This window comes from Malaclemys terrapin, chromosome 2, assembly GCF_027887155.1.
Source record: "Malaclemys terrapin pileata isolate rMalTer1 chromosome 2, rMalTer1.hap1, whole genome shotgun sequence".
NCBI lineage: Eukaryota > Metazoa > Chordata > Testudines > Emydidae > Malaclemys > Malaclemys terrapin.
The window spans coordinates 81534646-81554092 of NC_071506.1; the positions used below are offsets into that span (position 1 = coordinate 81534646).

The 19447-nt window shown below is 43.0% G+C and overlaps 1 protein-coding gene across 2 annotated transcripts in view; it reads right to left on the bottom strand.

Annotated features, from left to right (window-relative positions):
* Nucleotides 1-9278, bottom strand: part of MIB1 (MIB E3 ubiquitin protein ligase 1) — a 115066-nt gene extending 105788 nt beyond the window's left edge. For both annotated transcript variants that reach the window (XM_054020156.1, XM_054020157.1), the window contains exons 1-2: nucleotides 8689-9278; nucleotides 984-1155 (exon numbers count right to left, since the gene is read on the bottom strand). In XM_054020156.1, the coding sequence (XP_053876131.1) occupies nucleotides 984-1155; nucleotides 8689-8917 (401 nt within the window). In that variant the 5' untranslated portion in view covers nucleotides 8918-9278. The remainder of the gene's footprint in view (nucleotides 1-983; nucleotides 1156-8688) is intronic.
* Nucleotides 9279-19447: the final 10169 nt, after the last annotated feature.

Consider the following 19447-nt stretch of genomic DNA (forward strand, 5'->3'; position numbering starts at 1 on the left):
AATATAAAGAAGACTATTCTGCCTATCAATACCATGGGATTTTAAACAGAAGCAGATTTGAAAGAAAAAAACAATTTTGTATAGAAATCCAGGTCATTTTCTGTATTCTATTAAATATTATTAAAGACTTGTGTTTGAAAAAGACATCTTCCCCTCACTGGCCCAACTTATCCTTTATGCCTCATCTTCCAGCAAAGTCATAATCCTGTTTCTAATTCAGATATCCTGTTGACATTATGTATTTTAGTGCCAGTATACTACATTGGTACAAACATCAGAAATGCACAGACAGGTGATCTGTTAATAAAGCAATTACTGTTGGCATTTAAGTGGTCATGGTTGGGCTTCAAAGATAAATTAACAGAAAAATACACTGCAGACTCTACTGGACAGTCTGGAAGCTCCAATTTCATGTCTCCCCAAATGTATACCTGTTATGTAAAAGTTCAGGTATGAAAAACACTATACTTAATGTGTATTTGTTTCAGAAAATATATGAAAAAGCAGTCTCAATCTTTCACAGAAAGAATGACGACTTTTCATTGACATTACTTGTATATGAAACTTTTTTTTCCAAGAAGAAATACACTGTTCTGCCCTCTTTCCTTATCACAAACAGAAGTAGAGCTAGTGAATTAGGACTCTGACACAGTAACAGTACAGAATGCTGTAAGGAAAAAAGAAATACTGAGTTTGAGACACCATAATACTCAGCACCTACATAATGATTTTAATTGTAATTCTCAAAGCATTTAACAAAGGGCATGTACCATATTCCCATTTTACAGAGAGAAAGCATGACAGAGAGGTTAGGTGACTTGTCTAAGGCTGCAAAATAAATCAGAATCGAGAACAGAATCTGTGTCTTGAGCAAATACTTTATATCGCTAAACTTATAGTAACCAAATTAGCAGTTAGAAAAACTATTTATCTACAATAAGTTACTTCCTCTATTTAAACTCAGGAAAAAACACACATTTTACCTTTCACTTCCTGGTGTGGTTATTCTATAAAAACGATGCCTCAGGTGATGTTTGTCCCCATGATAACAGACTGTGCATAAATCATAATTTGTGCATTCAGCACATTTCCATCTGATGCCAATGATTGGTTGCTGTCGACAAGTATCACACATAGTTCCATCATGCTTGATACCTGTGAAAACAAGAATGTGACACCAGTATGATTTAAAAAAATACTATTTAGATCTTTATTGCCATCCAAAATTAAGTTAAATGTTTATCAAAGAATACTTGAGCAAGTAGGGTTCAGTAGGGGCAACCATATTAGCCTATGCCAATCAAGGAATTATGGATGAGGGAAGAGGTTTGGAGACTATCCTTCATCTTTCTGGTTGCTAGTCCATGGGTCCTTCCCTTCTCAACAATTAAATATATATTGCAGACCACATTTCTTTCTTTCCCAGCTATATACTCAATTCAGATATTCTAAGAGGAAAGATAATGAAGTTTCCTTTAACTTCTAGAGATTAAATTGTCAGAAATCCCCATCAAAAATACTAATCTCCTGGGGAGTTTTAACTGTCAGGTTAATTCTCTATCAATGGATCAATAAGGAACTGTAACAACTATTGCGCAATGACACAGTTTATGTTAAGGATCTAACAGTTTATGCTTTAGTCTGATTTATATTTAACATCCGTAGGACAACAAAGGAGCTTAAATTCTGTCCATCTATATTTTAAACCACAGTTTGAAAAATGAAAAATGTATTTACCCATGACCAGTAGGAAGCTCTCATGGACAACTGCCATTATTTCAATAGAATCTATTCTTTGATTTTAAAAAAATTAAGTGTCTAGCTCTTTTGGTTATTAAGGTAACTTGCCAAACCTGCACCACATGCAAACCGCTGGAGCACTGTTTCCTAAGTCTGCCAAAAGACAGCCCCAAAGCCTCTCCATATGCTCATAGCTTTTCCAAGCTATAGCAGAGTAAGAACCAAGCAAGCCTAAAAGCTGTCACTGCTGCTGTTCAGAACCCTGTGAACAGCAGTGAAATGGACAAGAATCAAGTCAGCTTTACCCTGCTAATGTTTAGGAATGTTTACGAGCACCAGAAGCGATAAGCAGTGGTGCTATTCAGTGATCAGGACAATGCAAAAATGGATGCTAGAGGAGGGTTAGAGTAGTGGAGAATCCCCCCCACCCCCCAGTTACCTAGCCTTAAGACAGCTAGGCATCTCTGACATTAGAGAGGAAACAGACCACATAAATAAAAGGTTCCTTCTCTTGTCCAGAAGGAACAGTGGTTTGGGAGTGAGGGCTTCAAATTTATCAGCCACCTACTAGCTAGATACTGATTTGAAAGATGGAAAACTCGTGCAAAGTGGCCACAGTGGTAGGAATCAGTACTCCTTTTACCAACAGCATGGAGGAGGGGGACCGCAAAGGGGAGGAAGAGAACTGCCTTCCCATCTGGCCATTGCTCCGAGACAAATATCTTCTCACCCCATCTTTTATCTGTCTTTGACTATAAAGATATATGGTAAACATCTAAGCTTGTGTGTGAAGATTCCCCCAGCCCAGGAACAGTGGAAAACAGCCATAGGGCTGCCTTCTGAGGACCCCCTTGTACATCCAGGTATTGGAGGCATGTCATTTTTACCACACTAAATTGTAAAAATGACTCAAAGGCACCAAACTCCTTATTTCCTACTTTGAGGTCTTAACGGAGTGACACTGCCAATTAGACAAAGTGAATAAAAGTGACTCCTTTTTGCTTGTAAAGTCTGCAACATCTCTAACCACTTACTATTCTGCCTCTTATATCAACCCAGGGCCTACCTCAGAGGGACTTTACGGAAAATAACTTATTTTTTTTCCTCATTGTATTAACCATGTGCATATTCCTTGGTTGATCTAAAATCATCCTCTCTTCAGAGACTATTTCCGCTTCCTTTTTACATCCCTGATTCAGTAACTCCCTCCACATTCAAGATTGCATCTTGTTTAGTGCAATACTGAAAGTTGAAATAATGATCACCAAGAGGCGACCAATTTATATGGGAAAGTTGCGGGGGGGGGGGGGGGGGGCAGAGGAATTTGTCATTTTTAATTAAAGTTGGGCTACAACTGACTACTCTAGAAAAGTTGGGGGTAATATGCACCCTACCTCCACACCATGCAAGATACTAATCAGCACTACCAAAGAGAAGCAATTCAGGCAGGGAGATAGAGACACAAGACTAAAAAAAAAAAATCAAGGTGATTCTGCAGCAAATGAGGGGGGGATTCGCTTTTAAAAACCCCACTGTTTTAATAATTCTATACATGTTTGTTTACATGATCATCAGCATTCATCCGGTCAAAGTTAATACAGAAGAAATATAACCAAAACACATGGTGTTCTGATGCATCTCAAATATCTTGGCAATCCACAATTTTTCTCTTTGATTGAATCAAGCTGTCTGTTACTAGATCAATATAAAACATGTTTTATTGTTCACTTAAATGAAAATAAAGTTTCAACAACTGAAATTATAAAATATTTAAGGCAGGACTTAACTATTAAGACAGATGTAAATAAATGTGGAACATGACTCTTCAAATTAGATATTTTAATGAAGGGTCTGACATTTTAATCCAATAAATTATTTGTATTAACCATGTGCATATTCACAAGAGGGAAGCAGAAACTCACTTTATAACTTTGACAGATCACAGATTAGTCAGTGATATTTTTGGGTTAAACCTTGCCTTATATTAGCATTAAAAAATTTCTGAAAATGGTTTTGAGATTTTTGTACTTGAGATTTATGTAAGTTTCCTGTTCCTTTTTTGTTTAACACAAACATATTTGTGGAAGAAAACTGTGCTAAATAGCAAACCTGTAAAATTTAAACAAGTATACAATATGACAGTGAAATATCGCTATGATCGGAAATACAGCTAACACAAAAATGCTTCCTATGAAACAAAGTTGAGGCACAGATTTGTTCTTTGCCATTTGAACACCTAATGGTTACAATCAAACTGTATACCAACACACGAAACCCACTGATGGCATAAAGTCTGCCCATACAGATGTCAAGACTGAGGCCTCCATCTCTATTTATCCATAAAACAAAGAAGTACACACATACAGCAAGAGCATGTTTCCCAAAACTGCCTCACCAATGTAGCTCATCTCTGAAATGGAAGTATCTAGCCCAGGGGTGGGCAAACTACGGCCCGCGGGACCGTCCAGCCCGGCCCCCGCTCCTCCCCCCGCCCCACTGTTCCCCCTCGCCTGCGGCCTCAGCTAGCTCGCTCTGCCGCAATGCTCTGGGTGGCAGGACTATGAGCTCCTGGGGCAGCACAGCTGCAGAGCCCGGCCTGACCCAATGCTCTGTGCTGCGTGGTGGCGGCAGCGTGGCCCAGCTCCAGCCAGGCGGCGTGGCTGTAGCGCCACCAGCGCTCCAGGCAGTACGGTAAGGGGGCAGGGAGTGGGGCGGGGGAAGGGTCTGGATAGAGGGCAGCGGAGTTCGGGGTGGTGGTCAGGGGGTGGGGGTGTGGATGGTGGTCAGAGGGGAAACAGTGGGTTGAATGGGGGCAGGGGTCCCGGGGGCAGTCAGGAAAGGCGGGGGTTGGATGGGGGCAGCAGGGTGCAGTCAGGGGCAGGGGTTCTGGGGGCAGTCAGGGACAGGGAGAAGGGGTGGTTGGATGGGGCAGGGGTCCCGGGGGGACAGTCAGGAATGAGAGAAGGGGTTGGATGGGGTGGCGGGGGTCGGGGTGTGTGTGGATGGGGCAGGGGTCCCAGAGGGGCCATCAGGGAACGGGGGGGGTTGGATAGGGCAGGAGTCCCGGGGGGGGGGGCAGATAGGAGGGGGGGTTGTGGCCATGACCCCCTCCCCTAAACAGCCCTCCATACAATTTATGAATCCTGATGCGGCCCTCGGGCCAAAAAGTTTGCCTGCTCCTGGTCTAGCCAGTACCTCTAGATATGGAGTAAGAACTTCATTTCAGAAGTCACTGAACAATCTTCAGACAACACTGAGTTTTAGTAAGCAATGTTACTCTGGTCTGGAGTAAGATTGCTAATTAAGAGATAAAAGCCTCATTTTCCCCCAAGATCCAGCAGGACAATTTTCATTTTAACCAAGACAGCTGCAGAAATGCTAGGGAATTACAAGATTTGATACTTATGAAGCATTAATATAACCTTGCAATAGTGATTACAGTCTACAACTACTACTACTACAAACATTTAAAAGAAGTAATTTTTAAATACAAACAGCACATGTCAATTGCTATGTGCCTACAAAATGTATTTTGACAAGTGCACAGGCCTGTGAGTAATGAAATCAAATTATTAAATTCAGTTTTTTATATATAACTAAACACATTTTTGGAAAATACACTATTTTGGAAGTCTAAATCTGTTTACAGGCCTCACGTTTCTTTATGTTTGACAGTAGGAACAGATTTTGGCTTCAAGCACTTCAATCAATAGAATTGATTATACATTCCATATACATTCTATAGCAAAGTCCATAGATTTCGTGGCAATCTGGTAGAAAAACCAGAAAGTTCCAACAGTGGAAACAAATCCACAGTGTGTATTATACTGAGAATTCCTTTCATTAGGTATTCAAAACAAGGAATGATTATAAAATTGAGCTAGCGCACTTGTAGTTATTTGAAAACCAATTGAATTTTTATTTTATAAATAGTACTTTAACTATTAACTATATTAACAGTATATCCCAAAGAATTACATGACAAGCAATTTCATTTCAAGGTCTCTATGCATTAATCAAAATGAATTTCAATATTTTGAGAAGAATAAAAATATCATTCCATGATTTCTGGTTATTTATCTAGCTGTAATGCACTTATTTCATTGGTATATTATCCTGGTAGTAATGATGGAGTGTAAAATGGGTTAATTTTATTATATATTATAATAAAACATCAGAGCTATTTGTATATCTCCAGAAACATATGAAACATATTTTGGGCTTGCTTTACTGCAGAATTAACTTGAACCCTGTCTGTACACAAAAGCCCTTAACTCAAGTATGGCAGTGCTCTTAACCTCAGTTGGCTGGCCTGCCAGGGGGTACAGGTTAATGCTCAAGTTGGCACAATTCATCAGGTGCTAACACAATCACTTTGTGTAGTTCAACTTATTTCAAAGTACGGTGCTCTCACTGGAAGTAGGCTAACCTGAGAGGAGTTAACTCAAATTATCTACACTTGATTGAATTCTGCACTGAAGACATAACCTTAGATACACTGTCAACTCAAATTTTCTTAAAATTTAAAAAATATCCAGTTTCTGATACAGCCCCATTCAAACAATATGTCCTGCTTGGGTTCTCCCCCCCCACTCCCACTTCTTTCCCATCCCTTCTCTCTGCCCTCCGACCCCACCACCACCTTTATTTATTTATTTATTTTTGAAAGGAAGGTTTTTCTGTTCCTTTGCTGATGTTTATAATGGTCTTTTCAGTAAGGGACAGTGAGCAGACCCAAAACCAACAACAAACATGTTTGGGTGCACACATCCCTTTGTGGATTCCTTCTCACTTGCCCCTTCTAACAGTACTGAGGTACTGATTCCCAAATTCTAACATCCCCCACAATTTCTTGCTATTGTTTATATTACAGTAGTACTTAGAGGCCACAACTGAGATCAAGGCCCCCTTATGCTAGGCAACAGACAATCACACAGTGAGAGAGAGTTTAATCTACATAAGACAAGAAGCCAGCAGAGAGGTGTCACGACTTACCCAAGGTCACACAGCAGGTCAGTCACAAAATTAGAACCTAAAGGTCCAGAATCCTAATGCTGTGCCCTAGCCATTAGACTATACTACCTCCCTGCTGCTTCCCCTTCTTCCCAAATTCCTATTGCTTCCACACCCTGTGGCATGTGGAACTGTGGCATGAAGAAGAGATTTACCACTCAATCCCAACTCCAGCTACCCCTTGGTTCCATGCAGGTATTCTATGAAGAGGAGACACCCATTAGCCTAAAACTCAGAAACAACTCTACTCCTCTTTTATGGCAAACACCTTCATGTGGAGCCTGGAGAGAAGCGAACATATGAGCTTCTCCCAAACAAGTGCATGAGAATGCTGTCATCAGGCTAATACATGAGACAAACTAATACTATCCACAAGTTATATCAAAAATACAAAAACTGAAAAACAGCAACAACAAAAGAAGTGGTGAAAACTTCCACAGTCACTTGCAACTACAGTAGCTAAGAACTTTCAGATACATTTCAAGTTGACAATATTCCTTTGAAATCTATACATTGGGGCATTCAAGGTGCCAATCCTGCAGACACATATGCAAATGCTTAAATTTAAGCAGGAGCAGGCCCACTGATTTCAGTAAGACCATTCCCTGTGAATGAAGGTAAGCACAAGCATAAACATTTGCAAAATCAGGATCTAAGACTGAAACACACACACTCTTTCCCTATTGTTTCTGTAACAATTCCTAAAAGATTTGCAGCTTACGTTTTTAAACCATATCCCTCCTGAATACCCAGTCCAATCCTACCATACCAAAAGGACAAGTAGAAAAGAACAGTTCCACATTTAGAATCATGGGTATCCATCTCAAGTGTTCAATATGACCAAAGTTCTCTCTCTATTGCACATCTGCATTAACAATACATTTAAGTAAGTTCTGTGTTTCTGTATCTTAAGAAGTCTGCTAAAGAAATTAACAAACATCACAAGCTTTCTATATCATTTCTTTGTATATATAATTTGGACCCTTGGCAGAATGAAAGATGGCCTCCTCCCACTCATTTTCTCTTCTCAAGGCAAAATGCAAATATAAGACATGAAATGAAGAGGAAAACACTAGGAATTCCAATAAATCTGACTAATAATCCTTCCTCTGAACCAATCCTGTCCAGTAAGCTTATGCCCAAATTTTAATTAAAAAAAAATAAAATAAAAAAGCTAAGCCACTGGGATTTTCCTTTTTCTGAAAGTTTCAATTAAAACAGGGGTTTTGGTTTGTATTAGCCTGAACATTCCCTGCAGTATGTACACCACCAAAATTGCCGCATAGTGTCAGTACAAGAGAACAGGAGAGTTAAACCAACAGCTCTATACTCATTGTCCAAGCTGAGTGAATCCAAATTTCAAATAATAAGTTTTTAAAAGGTACTTGAGTGTTAACATGCTATGGTGGTTTCCATAGTAGAAATGTACGGTAAGTAAAATATGTTTTAAATTGGATTATGTGTTTAGCTCTAACAAAGAGCTGCTGCCAGACATCTTGCTGCCCTCAATACAAAGTGACTGAACCAGTTTGAGAGATATTTTTAGAATAAAAAGTAAAGATGAAAGAAAACTCGGGTCCTCACCGTCTCCCTCCAACCCCACCCAATCCTGCAGAACTGTTCCCTATTGTCCATTTACTAAACCTTTATCTAATCAAGATTTAAAAGTCCACAACAGAGACGTCCAGACTACTTCCCCTACAGCGAGAGCCAGCCTACAATGCCCCGCGGCCGAAGTTCATCCCATCAACTCCAGTGGGAGGATTTCGGACCCTGAAGAGGATGAAACCACTGGTTCAGTCCACAACACCCCCGCTCTCGCTGATGACCCCAGCCCCTCTTGCCCCCTGCCAAGTGGGGCGAGATAGAAGGGAGCGTCCCGTCCCCCCCTCCCCGGCCCGGGCGCCCCGTCCCCCCCGGCCCGGGCGCCCTTACCGGTGGGCGCGCTGTCCAGGATGCGCAGGTCGTAGGCCCCGGAGCAGCGGTAATTGGCCGCGGTGCCGTTGTCCCAAACCACCACCACCTCCTCCGGGCTCTCGAAGCTGCGCACGGTGCCCACGTGGCCCTCGCCGCCGTCCTGCTTCCCCCACTTCCAGTCCGGGCCCCGCACCACCCGGGCCCCGACCCCCTCCACCATCACGCGGTTGTTCCGGGCGCTGCTCATGCCGGGGCCGCCCCTCGCGCACGGGCCCGGGGGAAGGACGCGGGGCCCCGGCGGGAGGCCCGGCCACGGGGGGCGTCTCCGCGGGGGCTGCACTGGGGGAGGGCAGCGGGGCCTCTCGGCTTGGCCGGGGCAGCTGGCCGGTCGCTCGGCAAGGCGGCGGGGGGAGGATGCGGCTCGCGTAGGCTCCGGCTCTCCCTCCCCGCACTGGGCGCTCCCGGCTCGGGGCGCTCGCCAGCCGCCTACACGTCCCGGGGACAGGAGCGAGCCTGACGCTGCCTCATCCACTACATCCGGGCACCTCGGCGACCGGGACCTGGGGGGTGGGGAGATCGTGAGACCACCATCGCCGCCTCATCCTCTGGCCAGGAACACACACGGCGCATGCGCTGCCCCCTGCCCTGCCCCTCGTGGCGCATGCGCATCTGAGTCCCCTGTGCATGAAAGGAGAATGGTGCCACGCAGGAGCGGGACGCTCATCAGCGCCACCTAGGGAGAGGAGTCGAGCATTGCACACGGCGTTGCGAGCGTATGGACCACGCTGGCTCCAGTATATTGGTAGGATGGGCACCACCCCAACGCCTTTGATGCAGTATCATCCACTGCTCTCTGTGGAGCTTTTCATGTGCTGCGGGTAGTAAAAGGCCCCGTTCCCAAAGCGGGGCCTCTAGCCAGTACACATATGTAATGATAGTGGTGCCATGCACACCCCTGCTGGCTGCTGCTGCATATTTTTAAGCTTCCCCCCATTTTCTTAGAAGAGGAATCACATGGTTTTGGGACCATGGCAGCCAGCTTCGACCTTGCCAGCATCTGCCTCTACCGCTATACTCATTTCAGCCAGGGCATGGAAGGCATTTTAGATATGGGCACTGGAGGAAGAAGCATGGAAGAGGGTAGGACACAGTCAAGAGGAAAGCATATACTGTCCCTGCAAGTAAATGTCACTGTACTGGGAGGATAGGGAAACCATGGGGGGAGAATGGTGAGCTGTGGAAGGGAACAACATTGTTTTCAAGGGATGATTTTTCAAATCAGCCAACTGCCTGGGGCAATTTGATTCTCACCTTCTAAAAATAAAATAACCTAAAATTCCTCAACATGCCCACCAACCTATCCACTGGCTGGAGGGGAGGGGGGATGTTTAATGGAAACAGAATCCTGCTTATTAAGAAGGACTGTTGCTGGCAAAAATGTTCACGTGTTGTCACGTGTTGTCAACTATGCTTTGAGAGAGAGAAAAAGCAGAGTGAAACCAGGAAAATGAAATAAGGAGAGAGATCAGAGAAAAATGGAAGAGAGGGAAAGAAGGTAAAAGAGAACAGAGAGGGACCTGCAAAAAAATAAGGCGAAAGAACTGCAAAGACAGAAAGAGAAATAATAGCTTTGAGAGAGAGGCACAGAAAAGGAGAAGACACCTGTGCAAGATGTAATGTAAGGAATGCTGGGGATAGAGAGAATCAAGTGTAGATACATCAGAATTGGGGGCTTGGGAACTACAGATTTACTTGGATGAGGTTGACAAACTCCATTAAGGAAATGTAGAAGGCTATGAAGACCCACTCTCCTTTAATATCACAGCATGCAAATATAGGAATTGCCTTTTGTGTAGCTATTTGTATCACAATACTGGGGTCAGAAATACAAAACATCTTGCTTCCTCCTTGTGAGGGTTTCTTCCAGACATTTAATGGCTTTGATCTCACATTTGCCCTCCATACCATGAAACTCATGTTCAAAGCAAGATTAAAATAGAGAAAAGATTAAGATTATATGAGATCATCACTATGCAAAGATTAATTTTTTCACATCTCCTCACCCAACTCTGGCTCCCCATGAAGTTCCCCTGCACAAAACCCAGACTTTGCACAAAGATCTAGAATATGGCTCTTAATTAATCTACACACACACATATTTCACTCTAAAGATTATTCTTGGGTTAATTCCACACATGCCAAGTTGATGTTTATCCATCTTAAATAATTTTTCCCCTTCTGTTCTAATAAGAAATCATATTGTGATTGACCAAAGGTATAACTAAAAAAAGACTGAATGATGTTATCTCATTGTTCTTATCTGTCCTTACAAGGATGTGCTATGCTGAGTATTAAGCATCCTAGGCAGGATTTGAAAGAGAAGTGATTAGTCAGAAGAGAAAAATAACTGCTAAAAGGTAGCTGTGCTTCCCTCATAACTAGGTTATTATTTCCCTTTCTGTACTTCCTTTACACGCCAGCAGTAGAAGAGCTCATGAAAACATTTCCTGACTTTTCTTGCATACAGCTTTCTCACAGTATAGCACAGTAGTGACACAAAACTTCTAAACAACTATAGCATTGATCCCATTAGTCACTGTTTCCTCCACCATACTAAGACTCCAAAATATTTGCTCATAAGGAATAGCTTCTTTAATATGAAAATTTGCCCCCTGTGCATCCATTCCCTACCACAGAGTTTGATTTCCACTTCTGCAGTGGAAGCCTCAAAAGATTAACATGTATCATGCCAGGAAGTTGTGTCATTCTTAAACTGCTTGGATGTCTTTATGCTGAGAGTGAATTTTGCTTGTACTGAGCTTATTACGTTAGTATGGGGCATTTTGCAGCCATTCAGCCAGAATGGTACACAAATTCATAAGAGTTGTGAATGGCAAATTACCAGAACATTTTCTCTTTCCAACTGTGGGTCTTTGATTTTATGAGGATCCATTGATAGCTCTAGGGTCATAATTTTCTCATCTCATCCATTCTACTTTTTAGATATTCATTATCAGCAAATGTACAACTGGTGTTTCTTGCTGAGGATGATCTAAAGCACATACTTTTTATTACCCTTTGGATAAAATGATTGAGGAGGTCTTCCTTGTGCCTGAGTGAGAGGAGTTCAATGCTTTTAAATACATAGTGTCCCTTCCAAATCTTGGTCCTGAAAAGATGAATACTCGTGTTAACAAAAAACTGATGTGGTGGGATGTTTTGTTTTTAATACAATTCTTGGGTTAACAAGATTAAGCTGCAAAAAATATGGACAAATTATGGTTTCAAGGAATGAGCTATCCATAACACATAGTTAGATATGACAGGTGTAGAGGCTGTGTGAGGAAAGAGCCCTGAGAGGTAACAAGCATGATGATGTCTTAATGATCCTGAGAACAAGAGAACACACCTAGATAGAGACCAGTCACAGGGCAGTGGCTTACAGGGTGCCCCCTCCTGGCCTCAGGGTGACCCTACCAGCAGCCCCAGCCTCTATTTCTCTCTTCCAGAGGCCCCAGTAACTCCATACAAGCTTTCCAAACAAATAACCCATTGATAGGTTAATTACAAGAGTCCCACAACCATAGTCCACAATTTCCCAGCAAAATCCAAACACTACATTCAAGGCCCAACAGTCTAAAAACAAACCAAATACAGCTCTGCCATTTCTCACCATGCCCCAGCTCTCTGATACAGTCCCAGTATCTCACCCCACCTAGACTCTCAGATGCAGTGCTGCATCTCTCACCACATCTCACCCTAGCCCCGCTAGCTGGGGTGCATCTATGCCCTGCTTCATTCTCAGGATTGGTGCTAGTTCTTGCCAGGAGACATTAGCAGGCTCATCCCGATCTCATCATTATCCCCCACCCTTCAGCCCCTCGGCATCTCTAGCTTCATCTCGCTGGCTGAGAGAGCTAGCAGGCAGTTCTCTCTGCTGCTCTCAGCCTTCTGCCCTCTCTGGCATGGCTCCCTGGCCAGGGGAAGTTTATAGATGACCTCTTGACTGCCTTCTGCTTTCACCAGCCTTATTTGGCTCCACTGCTCAACTAGGGAACTCTCACCACTACCTTCTTCAGGGGCATCTGCTCCCTGAAGCTCTCAGCCCAGCTCTGTTTCTGAACTCTGACCCTCTCTCTAGACTCTAAGTTCTGGACTTTCCCTTGCATTTGGGCTCGCTCTCATTTGTAAGTCCCAAGGGCAGCCCTGCGCTCCCCATTTCACCAATCGACCATGCACTTGGACTGGGACAGGAGAGCAGGGCTCAATTTCATTTAAGGGACCAGTTATGAGACAACTGAAACCATTCCAATGTGCTTGTCCTGTGAAAAGCAGGAGTCAATACTTTTAACTGGAAATAGAATAAGGGCCTCTTCAACCTACTCCCTTATGGCTTCATTGCCTCTCTTCCCACACTAAACAAAATGCTGATTTTCAAATATCTATGAAAATGTCACTTCAGTCACTTTCTGTTTCTTGTTGCATCCAATTCAGATTTTTCATCTTTATATTCAAGGTCCTATGTACACCTCCGCCCCGCTCACATCTTTGCTCTTGTTCTCTTTTATTTAATTTTCATGTCTGGCTGTGCCCCCACTTTTCCTTTCTTTTTTTCCAAGTCAGATCCTTAAATAGCCCCCATCTCTCAGTGAGCCAAGGAACCTTCAAATCCCTCCTCAAAATTCACTTCTTTTGGTTAGCATTCTATTACTAATCTCTATTCTAATGATCTCTCCTCTAGCTGTATCAAAGAAAGAAAAATATGAAACAGAACTACTAAGTGATCAGTTTAAAAAAAAAATGTTCTCCCAAAAACTATTCCCTTCCCCTTCCTCTGTTGAGTCTTCTTAAAGCTACACCAAACACCATAATTTGTTGATCATTTGTTGATACGTCACCTTTCCAATTAAGATAGTAAGCTCTAGGGGGCAGGTAACTTTTTAATACTTATATATTAAGTGACACACAAGTATACAGAATAAATAATGTCATGGACGAGTCTAAAAAAATATTTTTTAATCCAATTAATTAGTAACTATATTGTGGCCACCACAAAGTTTGTGACCACCTAGAACTTTATGGTTGACACATTTCTACATATTATAGCCACAGTGACTTTGGGGATAGAATTCAGATCCTCCTGCTCCATAACCACCAGTTGTTACTGTAACTAGAGCAGAATCCTCTTTGGTAGTTAGTTGGACAGTTCAGATTACACCCAGTAGATGGCACACACTAGTCACTATTATGTGGGGAGTGAAAACACTTCTGGAAAAACTGCAGGAGACAAGCTCTCCAGGGTTCCGCCTGTGGAGGCAGGTTCAGTGGCAGCCCCCAAATGTCACTGATTCCCCAGGATCTGCAAGATCCCTCTTTGGATCCCAAATCTCCTCTTCTCCCCTGGGGCTCCTTAGCAACACAACCATTGTAAAGTGGCTGCAATGCAACTGTGAATTCCCCCACTTAGTGAAAGATTTTGCATTTGGCTGAGTTTGCTGAAAGATTTATAAATGTACATGCACTCGGACAAAGACTATCATCTGGGGAAGCTCCCAAATATAATTTATACCATCCAGTATATGAAAATACTCTTCTGGTATGCTGATTTTGGGATAGGATTATATGACTAATTGAAAGGCTAAAACTTCTGATTCTTTTGACAAATCAAGACTTCATTTTGAGGCCTATCTTATCCAGTGAACCTTCCGTAGAAAAGCAGTGCCCTTTAAAAGGTACTGTTTAATGCAGACATTGCTTTTAGTTTTTATTATTCTGCTTTCTGGGGCTATGTATGAGTGGATTGTAGGTGAGACTCTAACCTTGTGTGTTACACTTTACAAAGAAAGTGTGTTTAGACTCCCAATTAAGTTCTGGACACACTTCAGTTTTAAGGAACACCTATAAAAACAGTTATTACATTTTTAGAAGCACTGGGCCTGATCCTTCAAACACATTTACTTGAGTAGTACTTGGTTACACAACTAGTATCATTGCAGTCAGTTACTACTATCTATTTAAAGCAGAAATGCCCAAACTTTGTCCCACTGAGGGCTGCAGACACAACTATTCAAGAGCTGAGGACATTAAATGGAATAGACTGTAGCTGTCCTGTCTTAAATACACAGATGCAGCCTATAGAAATGTTATGAGCTGGATGAAACCTTCGTATTGGTTGAGTCACTGAGATTGAGGGATGTCAATGCACCCCCAACTTAACATAGCTAAGGATAAATTAATCATAATCTCCACCTAAGAGCTGCCCAGGAGTTTTGGACTATGTGGCCTGGGGGGTAGGGAAAGTTGCCAAGTATTGTTTTAGATAAGTATATGTGAGGGAAGATACAGAGAGAGAAAGCCTGAAGAAAACTAAGCAGAAACCTGTAACCATGGAGTGACCTTCAGAAAAATCTATAGAGGTTCCGGAGTTGGGGCATTGGCTGAGAAGCATCTTGGGTCTACAAACTAAGGAACTAGTCCTTTTGCCTTTGATTCCTTCTGCATTCAGAGAAGCAGGAGTTTGTACGTTCCTTGTAAATAAATAAGACAGCATCAAAGATAATGCCAGACTTCAACATCCCCAGAGCCTTGAACTCTGATTAGCTGCTCAGGTCAGAGTGGGTAATAAAATACGTCCCCGCATATGATGCTCTTAGTCCAAATATCCTGGCTTCTTGAATCAAAGTGGAACATTGCAAACTGGGACCTGCAGTCTCCTCAGGCCCCGTCTCTATTTTAAAAGTTATGGGGAGCCTAGAGCTGGTTAGGGGAAATAAATTCCCATGACAACAACTGATACAAAACAAAATTGTTTTAGCCAAAGACTCTCTACCAATTCTTTTGTTTGAGGGCGAGGGTTGAAATGTCAAAAAAAAACCAACAACAACAAAAAACCACTGCAAATTTTTGATGGTTCACATGGAAAATTTTGCCCAGCTAAAATTTAGTTTTTTTGGATCAACTAAACATTTTTTAATCAGAAATGGACATTAAAAATTGCAACCAGCTGTAGGGCAGTCATGGGCTTCCTCTATAGGCCACATTTAATCTATCTGTGGTTTAAAATACAGCAGACCCTTATCATTCCTCAGGCTTTGCTGCCTTCCTGTGGCCATATATAGTCATTCATTAAAGCTATGATACACCTCTACCCTGACATAACGCTGTCCTCGGGAGCCAAAAAATCTTACCACATTATAGGTGAAACCGCATTATATCAAACTTGCTTTGATCCGCCGGAGTACGCAGCCCCGCCCCCACAGAGCACTGCTTTACCGCGTAATATCCGAATTCATGTTATATTGGGTCGCGTTATATCGGGGTAGAGGTGTATGTATATATTTAACAGTTGCACTTTGTTTCAGTTTCACCCTCTTCATTACATTTTATTTTACCGGCTTGATAATTAATAATGCATTTTAATTTCGTCCCAATTTTCATAAAACATTTCAGCAACAATTAGCACCAATGGAAATGTGCATGAAGTTTTCCCAGTTTCAGTAGAATTAGAAGTTTTTTAAAATGGTTGGTGAATTTAAACAAGTTCTCATAAAACACACTACGCTTTATAAAAAACCAACACATTACTGATGTCTTCCTTTTGTAAGCAGAGTCAGGATGAGCTCTACCCTGACATCTGGTGGTGAATTATGGCGAGGGTGGAAAAGAACTCCAGGGGCTGATCTTGTTTGCATAGGCACACCCACTCGCCTGGCATGAAACCACAGCAACTCAAAGTGGTTACTTTGGCTGGTGTGGGATCCCCAGTTTCTCTGTTATTGGGGCAGGAAGAATAAAGTTTTGTTACCCTGATTCTGTGAATCAAGGCCAGTGGAACTGTTGTATGACAGAAGGACTGAGTGAGTCATTCACCATTACCTAAGTAGCATTTGCTTGTCAAGGGGCATGGGTTACAAAACCTAGTGAATTGAGAGAAGATGGGGACAGGTATTTGTACCTGATGGTGTGGCCCCCTCCCCGAGAGGGGTTGAAACACCAATTGCACTACCTCCTCTCTCCACTGTTGAATGTCAGAGCTAACTTTGATTCCCTTAGGAGTCTAGTTACAGACTGCTGAGCTGAGTTCACTTTGGGCCAATAGTGCACCAGCACTGGGGCTCCCCTACTACTAGCTGAAATCACTAAGAGCTGAAATCACAAAAGAGCTAAAGCTATTTAAGAGCTGAGATCACTGAGGCTGTGTTAACTAGTGGGGGAGCCTGAAGCTATATTGCTAAGCTAACTTAGCTTAGCGGGGGTGAGCGGAGCGGAGCGGCTGGAGGAGCAGCTAGCAGAGCAGAGCCTTGTGGGAGCGGCCCAAGGGACGGCTGGAGCGGAGCGGAGCGGAGCGGCTCACAGGTCGGTGAGCGGAGCGGTGCAGCTCACAGGTCGGGGAGCGGAGCGGAGCGGCTGCCAGAGCAGTTCGTGGGACTGCGGGTGGAGTGGAGCAGTTCGTGGTGAAGGCTGCGGTGGAACCCCACGGAGAAGCAGCCGGTTGGCCTCGGATCACGTAAGGTGCCCCTTAACACCCTGCTCACCCCCCCCCCTTTGAACTCTGGGGCTGCACTGATCATGAACAGAGACTTTGGGGGGTTGTCGGACTTTTGGGACTTTTATGATTCTTGGGTTGCTGGACCCAAGAGACTTTGGGATTGGTGGACTTTTGGGACTTTGGTGATTCTTGGGTCGCTGGTTTCAAGAACCAACGGGAGAGGACACGGCCCAATTTGCTGGGGTGGGTCTTCGCTCATGGTTTGGTCTAAAAACTCTAGTTGTGGTGTTTTTCCCATTTAATGCTGATGTTGTTTACCTCATGTTATTAAACATTTTCTGTTACACTCAGATTCCGTGCTTGCGAGAGGGGAAGTATTGCCTCTTAGAGGTGCCCAGGGGGTGGTATGTAATTGTCCCAGGTCACTGGGTGGGGGCTCGAGCCGGTTTTGCATTGCGTTATTGAAACGGAACCCCTAGATACAGAACCCGGCCCTTGTTGCTGCCAACTTAGATGGGCAGAAGGGTTACACTTTAAAGTTTTTCAGTACAACAGACATTTCACCCACTCTGGTGTATTTTTAAGATCTTGTCCCATTTCCCATGCCTTTGATTCCTCCCCCAAGAAGCCTGACTTCTCCTTTTCTTCAGCAAAGCCAGACATTGGGTAGAGGAGAAGATACTGGGACACCATCTCCTTCTGCTGCAGAGCAAGATTAAATTCTTAGGGACCTGGAGGGATGGAGGATTTTTATCTAGCTGAAATTATGGCAAAAGACAGCAGACTGTACGCCATCACAGTAGTGATGGGGCTAATCGTTCAGAGGTGGGTGTCAGAATGAAATGTGTGACATGATCCCCAGTGAATAACAGGCTAACCTCATTCTTCCTCAGTGCTCAGGGAAAGGACTAAACATGGTTTGCCAAGTGGCCAGTTTAAAGTTGCAGTCCTTTGATCCTGAGTGTGTAACCCTGAATTCCCAATTCACTTCTGCCTTTTGCTGATTCAGATGGCTGACTCTCTACAAGAAAAAGAAAATGGGGAAAGATGAGGTTCCATGCCATTCTACTTATGGAAGAAGCAGCATACTTGTGCTGTAATTAGGAGGACAAAGAGAACCACACAGCCAGAGCATTTCACTTAAAGATAAATCAGTCATGAAGTCAGGAGACTTGGTTTCCATTCCCTGCTGCATAAGACATTGGACAAGTCATGTAGACACTGTCTGCCTCAGCTTCCCCATGCTTTTCTACCTTTGTGAAGTACTTTAAAATCTATTAATTAAAAGCATTACATAAGTGCTAAATGATATGGCAAAATTCATTTCTCTTACTATAAAGGAACAGTATCTCAGTCAGTGGCAAGGACAAACTATTATTACAAACCTTTTCAAACCTCAGCATAAGAATACCAATACTCTGCCTGGCTAATCCTGTTCTTTTTCATACAAACTAAAGTCACAATCACTTACAGTACAGTCAGTTGATAATGGCTATAAAAGAGCTGCTATTTTTCTGGCCATAGCAGGTGGCCACAAAAGGCAATGTAATTAATATGGACAAATTCTGAGTCCTTGTCTACATGGTATTTTTTTCTTAAATCTCTCAATTTTGCACTTCCAGAAGTGGGAGTTCTAGTGTAGACAGGCTCTCAGCATTTTAACCACCAAGTCATCTAATCTTATCTCAATGAAAAAGTGACTAGGATCCCAGTTTAGCAGCATATGCTTAGTGCCACTGACATTTTTAAAGTTACACAGGTAATTCGGGCCTAAAACACCAGCCTGTCTACACAAGTGTTCCCACCTTTGCCATTCCAGTGGAGCTGCAATAGTGGGAGATTGTACAAAAAATGCTAGTGAAGACAAGGTCACAGGGACCATTAAGGCAGGCAACCATGGCTCATGAGACTCTTAGAACGGTTTTCTCTCTATTCACTTTGAAACTCTACCTCTAGAGAGCTATTCATCTTAGCTATGCCTCCTGAAAACCCAATCTCTCTCTCTTTCTCGCTCTCTCTCACACACACAAACAAGATGGCAGCTGCAGCTGTGCTCTTTAAATAGGCAACAGAAAATCATGCAAAGTGGGCCAGATTGAGGGGAAGAATAATGAATTCTTAGATCCTATTCTGGAGTAGACTTGGGAGTTTGGGCTACCACCTCAGGCAGGCACATCTTTAGAATCCAAAAATTGGGATCCTCTCACAGGCCAAGTGGATTTTATAACTATTTACTAGGCTGATCGATATTATATGCTGAGGAAAAAAATCTTAATGAAATGTGAAGGC